General features: G+C 39.6%; 1 protein-coding gene across 1 annotated transcript; it reads right to left on the reverse strand.

Annotated features, from left to right (window-relative positions):
* Positions 1–297: 297 nt before the first annotated feature.
* On the reverse strand, positions 298–8,488 carry ATAD2 (ATPase family, AAA domain containing 2). Its single transcript, XM_026039500.1, has 15 exons — positions 8,450–8,488; positions 7,890–7,980; positions 7,323–7,637; positions 6,706–6,832; positions 6,393–6,576; positions 5,747–5,932; positions 5,243–5,378; positions 4,908–5,104; positions 3,710–3,869; positions 3,208–3,330; positions 2,965–3,111; positions 2,150–2,554; positions 1,515–1,648; positions 1,129–1,257; positions 298–869 (listed from the first exon to the last, which is right to left on the reverse strand). Exons 1-15 carry the CDS (start codon positions 8,450–8,452, stop codon positions 828–830), a joined length of 2,379 nt encoding a protein of 792 aa, XP_025895285.1. The 5' UTR covers positions 8,453–8,488; the 3' UTR covers positions 298–827.
* Positions 8,489–8,689: the final 201 nt, after the last annotated feature.

Consider the following 8,689-nt stretch of genomic DNA (forward strand, 5'->3'; position numbering starts at 1 on the left):
TTATATTGAAAGTTGTCTCAAGCCAAGGTATGTCACAGCAAAAATAATTTGTTTTTTATTATTAATATTATTTATTATCTTCTTATATTGAAAGTTGTCTCAAGCCAAGGTATGTCACAGCAAAAATAATGTGTGGTTGTGGAAACAGTATTCCTCAAACACTCTTTAGGTAGGTTAATTCTATGAAAGCCATTGAGGATTTGTCAGATAATTAAATATTACCTCCAATTGGATTAAGAGTTTCTAAAGGATTTRCTTTTCATGTGTTAAAATAAGCTTTGTTTTCAAGTGTTTAGGCAATACACAATGGAATACACAGCCTCACAGGCTGCTGCAGAACAATATATTGTCACAAGTTGGAATAAGATAATAAAAGCTTATCAAGTTTTCCAATGTTGTGTTTTAAAAGAGGCACTGAGATTGTCTGGAAAATGTTCAGTTCTGTAAGGTTCCAAAAGACACCAACAAACATATGTCACATAAAAAAGYGACGTAAAAGACTTGAAGTAAATGTGGTAGTAGAAAAGCAAGCTGAACATGGTGATCTCAACAGAACATGTGTAATTCTCCTGTCCAAGCTTGCTATTTCTCACACAATAGGTATAGAACAAAAGTATCCCTTAAAAGCAGTTAAAGGGCATTACCTGAGCTTTCTTAATATATTTTAAGATATATTCCTTTTGYATCTGTATGTATATAAAATCTGTATGTATATAAAAATCTATACTTAGAAGTACTATTTACKGAATTATAAACAGCTACCAGAACAACATGCAACTAAACTAAAATTTCATAATGTAGAAATGAAGTGTATTCTGCAGATGACATTATGAAGCGCAGAAGAAGTTTCTAATTATTTTCTTCATTTCCTGGAAATAAAAAAAAAAAAGACCAATTTTTAGTAAGCACAAATTTGYTGAAACTGCAGATATTTATGCCAAATATAACAATGCTTTTGCAATATGGATAAATGTCTTCCAGATGGAAATGAGTAAGTCTTACATGACAACTAAGCCCTAAAGCAATTAATATTAGATAAGCATGATGTCCAGAGTGCATGGAGACTGTGTAACTGTGATAGAATACTATCTGTAAACATGAGAAAATATAAATATATGTAAACTTTACCATAATTAGTTTAGTTTTGTCATAGTCATTCCGATGCTGGTAAATGCACTGGCTGAGGAGAGCGTATATTTTTTCCAAGTAAAATATATTGAAGTCCTTAGTTAGTTCAGTGACCAAATCCAGCAAATGCTGCAAAGCAAATGGAGACAATGTAAGTTTAAAATAGAATGAGAGCTTCTGAAAAGGCACTTCAAGCCTTCAGGAGCCAACCAGTAACATTATAATACAAGCCCTTGCCAGCAGGGTTCAGGAGCTGTGCATGGAGTGAGGCTGTTGGCCCTCCAGACAGCATCAGGCAAAGGGAAATAACTGCCCACARCTGTCTCACATCAGTGAGGGTGGAAAACTCCCCACTTTGTTATAGAGAAAAGTGGAAACAGACTCACCATCAGCTTTGTGTAATCTATCACAACAGGGGGATGTGGGTTTTCGAGAATTCCCACCGCTTCCTTGATATCCATCCATTGCTGCTGTTCTGCCTGAGAACATCCAGCCGACCTTGTATGAAGCATTTGTGTTTCTGGAATGAAAGCATTTTCTTAAGTCATGATTTCTGTTTATATGGAATATGGACCACCGCTATCCAGCAGCTGTCCCACCAGCGGCATCCAATCTTTCTCTACAGTTCACTGAGGAATACTTGGCTTCTACTTTCCCCTCCATAGAAAATGGGAACCAAGTCATCTCTGCCACATTAGGACTAAATCTACACAGGCTGAGTTACAGCTTCTTAGCCTCAGCTGCTCATTCTCGGAAAGATGCCCATCCAATAAAAGAAAGCAAATGATTGCTGGTTTTCAAGGAGCTAGAATTGCAAGAACTGACTGCAGAATCAAAAGAGCAGCAGCTTAAGAAAAATATTAATTTGGTAGTGTAATCAGAGGGACAGGATCATAATGGAAGAAACAGTGCAATGATTTGTGAAGGGAAATAGAAATAGCCTCCTTTAATTTCACTCTATTATTTCTCTTTCCCTCAACAGCACATTGCAACTAAATGACCTGCTAGAACTTTCCCTTACCTTTTGAATCATCTTCTTTAAAACTTTCTGCCATCTGGGAATCAAAAATCTCCTTTCTCTTTTTTAGCTCTGAATATTGAGAAGATTTGGCTGTCTTCTTTGCAGGGCCAGAGGTAGCTGCAGAGCAACAGCTCTTGTTTTCTGTCTCATAGTTATTTTCATAGACGTTTGTCCGTTGTCCTGGAAGAATATTGTGGCTTTGGTCCGTATGAGAGCCTCGCATGAGTTCAACTTCAGTCAGAGGCATGCTGGAAACACTGCTCTCCAGAAACTCTTCTTCATCACTCTCYTCTTCATCTTGGTCTTTTCCAGTTTTCTTCACTTTGCTGAACTGCAAAACCTTTCTCCTTTTTGCTTCACTACTTGAAGTGGATTTGCCTCTCTTGCGTTTTCCTTTTGACCTAGCTGCARTGAGATATTAGAAAAAAGAACCCAACGCATCATCAAAGCGGTTACTTTAAAAMCTGGTATTCTTATCTGCCTTGTGTTTCAAGGAAAAACATCAAAAAACGGAAAGTACTGTCAAATCTCACTACCTATGTAGGTCTAAAGTTACATGTTAATGTGGTCAATTTGCCAGATTTTGGAATGAATTTAAGATTTTAAATTAAACTTCTAAGATTTTATGCAGAGAAAATTCCTACTTTAGCCTTGCTTTGTAATCATATTTTCTGCCTATTAGATAAAGTTGCTTACTGTCTCGTTATGTGAACAGTTCTCAGTAAAATTTTATGATTCAGGTAAGCTATTTTAAACAATCTTTGTATTTATGCCTCATTTATGCCTCAGAAAAAAAAATAGAAAAAGCAACTTGCCTTTAGACGGTGGTGTGCTGCAGGCTACAGGCGGCACTGTCGTCTTGACTCTTTTATTAYGCTTATTTTTCTTATTACATCCAGAAACAGAGGCCTGCTGTGGCCTCACGTTGTAGTAAGAAGGCACATAGGCTGGAGAGCTGTAACCTTGCAATGAAGAACAGACAGCCAAAAAGTTTGTCTCCCATTTCTGGTTACAGATATGGAGGCAAGTCTTAAAATCCTTAGGATTGAAATAGCTACCTCTTTTCTTACGAGCCTTTTTGATTTCTTCACAGATTTGGTCAAAGTCTTCATCCATTTCTGCTTTTACTATGGCATATGCAACATCTCTCAGAGTGCAAGCTTTGTGTCTAATGAGACGACCTGCAATTTGACAGTGAGAAGTGMGGGTTTGCCATAAGCTAAGTGAAATCCTTAATTTTGATCACATGGAAAAGATTAACTCTTTTCCCAATAGGGTTTGAAAGTTATTTGCATAAATATTTTTAGCAGAAAAAATAAAAATTTAAGTTTTAACATAAAAGTTAATGATAAAGGCAGAGACACTACTTATTAATGAGCACTGATTGCACATAATTTCCTCTCCAAATAGTTTAATGCTCTAATAATTTTTTAACCTGGGGAGAAATGCTCTCTGTGGGTGTTTAAAGTGACCTAATCCAAAGTCCATTGTCAAGAGACTGCACTATCAATTTCTACCTTTTAAAGATTATCTAAATTAGGGATAAAGATATATCCTCACCTCCAGGTTCTCTATCTGGATTGTATTCTAAGGCATTGCTACAGATTAGATCGATATCTTTCAGAAAATCTCCTGCAGTTACATACTGACGCAAGTCAATTTTAGAGAGAATTGTTGAAAGGTCCATTGGCTGTTTAATAATTGTGATATAATCAGGTACCTACAAATTAAATATATGCATTCAGAGATTTTATTAGACTTACACAGCATCTACCAAAGTTATTTTMATCAATTCAAATAAGCAACTTCTTAAAAACCCCAAATATTTGTGGCATTATCAGTAGATAATGGCATTAACCAATTAGCCACTTGAAAAAGGAAGGGCTCTTTCAAATGGTTTTGAAGAGGCAGATTGGAAGGAAGAAGAAAAGAAGCAGGAAAGTCTAAATATTGAGACATGCAGAGCAGGGTTCATCTCATTTAGCTTCAGAAAATCACAATAAATAGAGTTGATTGAGCCATTTGAGATGGTCTCTGCTCTGGGCAGCTGGAATTGGGCAGCTCTGGGCTGCTGAAATTGCCCTTTGGAAGCCTCTCTCCTAGGCGTCCCCTTTAGGATGAGGTATCCTGACCAGAGGTACTTTTCTCTTTGCTTGAGACCTCGAGAGGAGCCTAAAGACTAGTTTGGATAAGAACACCTGTATTTGTTCAGACTATTCACAGCTCAAGACCTTGGAAGGAAAGRCAAGGGATGCCCAGAGGGACAAGACCCTTGCTATATACACAACTATATTAAAATGACAACTGACTTTGAGGTATATGCCCCTATCTTAACAGATTTATTCAGTAAATTGAATGAGAAAAAGAGGGACTTTGGAAGTTTGGRACTTTGTCATTTATGGTTGGTCTTRTACTGGGGAGCCACCTAAGATGGCCGATGGAATCTTCCCTGGTTTTGCAAACATTCCCAATAGAAACCATTGATGGTCAACAAAGGTGGAGCAAGTGCTCCAGCCTAAATTAAAACAGCCCTATGAATATTGTGTATAATTATAAAGAAATCTTTGGATTTTTTTGCAAAGTTGTACCACACCTATGTATCAAAGTCTTTTCCCAAGCAAACTGTGGTGGTATCCGGCCTGACTTTCTAGAAGGAAACCAGGGCTTTCAGTGACTACTCAAAAAAAAAGAGTAATTAAAAAGGAGCAATTAAAAACACACGCAAAGAAAGCACTATTACCGATCAAAACCAGTTTACCTCATCTAGATCAACAGGTTTTGCGAAGGCCTTGAAACGCCTATCAGTGGCAAGTCTGTGTGTAACATCCCTTAGGAAAAACCTAAGCTCCCGAAGGGAATCCTCCTCTTCCTCCTCTATCTGTCGCTTTTCTTCCTCCGTCAGTTTGTGAGGCTCCGGCGGCAGCGGCACCGGCAGCACTTCCAGGGCCTGCCAAGCTGAAGTTAACCAGAAAGGTTTAGTCAATCTCCAGTGCTCAAACATGCGCACACACACAAAGTTACTGACAGAAAAGCCGTTACCAAAACAACTACCGTAAGGCTGTTAGCAAGTTTTTGTTTGTGGAATAGGCTCACCTGCTTTCTTTTTAGAGGCAGGAGGTTTCGCAGCCTGATTTAAAATTAAGTTCTCAAAAAAGTTTCTTCTTTCTTCCTTATTAGGCAGTCGGACATCGAAAACTTCTCCATAATCTTCAATAAACAACTCTTGTATCTAAGGCATGAGAAGGAAAGACATTTCAGATACAAGATCACTACTCCAAAAAGACAAGGAAAACCTCTAAAAATTAATCTCGTGGGGGACCTCAAAGGTGCAGTGACCTCGTGACGCAGTGGCAGAGTGGTGACATTCACCACCTTTGAGATTTCTTGCCGATGTTGAAGCGAGTCCCTTGACTCACAAAACAATTTAGACAAATGTTCCCAGCCCTGCTTGGTGTCTAAGCAAAATTAAATGGTTCAGTAGGGTCCCCTAGTAAGAAAAGTATCCATCTGCTTAGGAGAGGATAGTATCTGTATACTTAAAAGGATTCATAAAGTGAAACGGAATAAAAGAATTAGGAAAAGTATTGCTAGAAATACCTCATCTTGGAGATCCGCGTAAGTGACATTCGATGTGGCAAGCAACAAAACTGGAGCAAATGCTGGAATGTTCTCCAGTAATGTTGTGAAAGTAGTTTTTAGTGCAAATCCAGCCGTTTCCCACCATACATTGATACGTGGGATATAAATTATACTGGGTGCTGTCCTCTGAGCGTCTCGGATAAACTATAAAATGAAAGCTTTGGTTAGAGCAATGAACCAGGGAGCACAGGTTGCTAATAAATAACTAGGTATCAAACCGACCTACGACACAGAAGTGCATAAAGACAAAGTACCAAAAAAACCCCCACCAAAATCAAAAAAAATTACTACCAATAAAGTAAAATTTCTGCTTTGACTCAATWATTGACAAAGCTACAGAGACAGGCAGAGATCCAGACTGCTGCCTGATTTCCAAACTGCTTAGATGTAAGTTAACTCCTGAAGAGCCTYCCAGCTCAGTATAACATCTGTACTTATGTGTCCCCCTCTCAGGAGCTTCTCATAAAAGGTCCAAATGTTATAATACTAAAGTACTTAAAAACCAGATCACCTCCACTAACAATTTCACTTACCTCACTGCAGTAACTTACAGTCAATGAATATCATGAGACTAAAGGAAAAAAGAAGGCAAAAAAAAAGATACCTGGGCACATGTTTCTTCTGGCGACGAGGTACTAGCAAGCAGAACTGACAAGTCCAGGGTATAAACTGGAAACTTCTCCAGGGCGTGTATGACTGCAGGTGCCAAGTGAGAACCTTGCCCACTGTTTCGCTCCCCAGACAGCAAGAGCCTTGGCCTGTGAGATGTTGGCTGGTGATAAGCATTTCTAGAGCAAAATTAGAAAATAAGTTTTAAAATCATAGTTATTAATAAGGACATAAATGTTACTCTTCTCTCTTTCAAGTTTCTCTTGAAAGAAGATGTAACAGCATAATAAAAGGGGACGGGCATTCACCTTTTAAAGTYGAGGAATTTCATCTCTATTTGAGACCTTTTATAAAAAGCCTCCTTATCTTCAAAGGCTGAAAGTGATTCGTCATCACTACAGGTGAAATCGCTTTGTAAAATATCGTTCTTGTCATCTGAAAGACCACAAGGGTTTGTTCACTTTCCTGGATAGTCTGCATGTCTCTCACTCTAAGACAGCTTCTAAACCCAGTTATCATCTATTTCTGCCTTGGATGGGCTTGTACTAAATGCTATATTTAAAGTTATATTTCTTTATTGGTGAAAAATCCCYTTTTTTCCCCCCTAGAACAAAGAAATGTGATTGCCAGCAACAATTTCTGCAGTTCCTGGACACCCACCATTTGTGAAAGGGTAAGCAGTTATGGATGGCCTGGCATCTCTGCTTGCATTTTTTTGTGGCTTTCAGCCTATTCTACAAATAAAAATGAATGTAGCAACTCACCTGGAAGAAGAGCTAGCAGAATATTATAAAGCAATATGGGGCATGTGATCTCCCATGCAAGTGTGCAGTGTGATCCCCAAATGTTTAAATGAATATGATGTAAAATGCTGATAGCTAAAATAACACTTAGTTTTAACTAGCTGTACATGTTAGTGTCATACCTTGACATTGGTTCTTCTTTAGAACAAGTCCTGCATGAGGAAATACTCTCTGCAGGACTTGCAAAATTCTCTGAAAAGTATTCTCAAACAGTGGTTTAAAAATGGGTGATAATGCCTGTCCCGGGGAAGAGACAGAGCGCTGTGAAGCTGGTACAATCTTTTCCATAGCCATGAAAAAATCTTTGGGTGTTGTTTTGATCGAAGAGATATCTAGCTGCAGTTTCTCTGTGCTCCTGTGTGTCTGAGGGTGGCGKCGCCGCAAAGCACAGAGGGCGGCTTCGGCACATGCAGACCTGATATCAGCACCGCAGTATCCTAATAATAATAATAAAAAAAATCAAATTGAATGTTATGCCAGTCTCAGGCAACATGGAAAAGTCGAGTTGCCAAAGTGCAACATGTCAAGACCCTGCATGCAGTTTAAAAACAAATATCCTAGTAGAAAATTTGAAAAATGTGACTGCACGGCAGAGGTTTTGTTAATTGGCCTGCATGCTTACAAATCAGGCAAACTTTTCTCCTGTGGGCATCTCCCACAGGAGAAAACTTACCACCGGATGAACTTACCGACGGATTTTTCAGCCAGCTCGTCCAGAAGCATGTCAAGTGGTCGTGGGACCCAGTTTCGTGTGTGAATCTTGAAAATCGCTTTCCTAGCCTAGGAATGAAGTGTTCGCATTATGGTCTGTCTTGAGTCCAAAGGCAGAGGCAGAAGCCCTTATATTATGTTAACAGATTAGCTTTTAGGAATTTTAAAGTTAACTCACTGCCTTCTTTTTAAAAKTTAATATTTCTGTTTGTTACGTCAAAGTCTAATATTTCTGTTTGTTATATTAAACTCTTTCTGGGGACCTAAGGCCAAAAGGCAAGTGAAGCTTCTATAAAAATTAAGTTTTGACAAGTATGAGACCTAACGATCTTGAGGGAAAAAAAGAAGAGTAGAAATCTTAACTGGAAGGAAAAGATTTTTCCTCAAAGAAAACTATCTCCGATTTAGCAAGATTTGGTGGCGACAGCCTCACGACTTGATGGACTGTGTTTATCCGTCAGTTCATTCAAGCCAAACGGCCCTAGCACGGGTTCAAATTGCCACAGTTGCTACAAAGAGCAACCATGATTCAAGCTACCATCACTGAGGCAGAGGGCGAGACCGGAGAGCGAGAGCAGAGCCAGGAACCGAGAGCAGAGCCAGGAACCGAGAGCAGAGCCAGGAACCGAGAGCAGAGCGGCACCGAGCGCGACACTCGCCCGCGCCGCAACGGAACGCGGCGACACTGCCGCTTCTGGCGCCGCGTCCCACGCGCCGCCGTTGCTGCCCGGCCCCCGGATCCCTCCGCCGCGTTCCGAGCCGCGCCGCGCGCGCCGCC

This window comes from Nothoprocta perdicaria, unplaced genomic scaffold (genome assembly GCF_003342845.1).
Source record: "Nothoprocta perdicaria isolate Ctin4 unplaced genomic scaffold, notPer1 scaffold_230, whole genome shotgun sequence".
In the NCBI taxonomy this organism is placed as follows: Eukaryota; Metazoa; Chordata; class Aves; order Tinamiformes; family Tinamidae; genus Nothoprocta; species Nothoprocta perdicaria.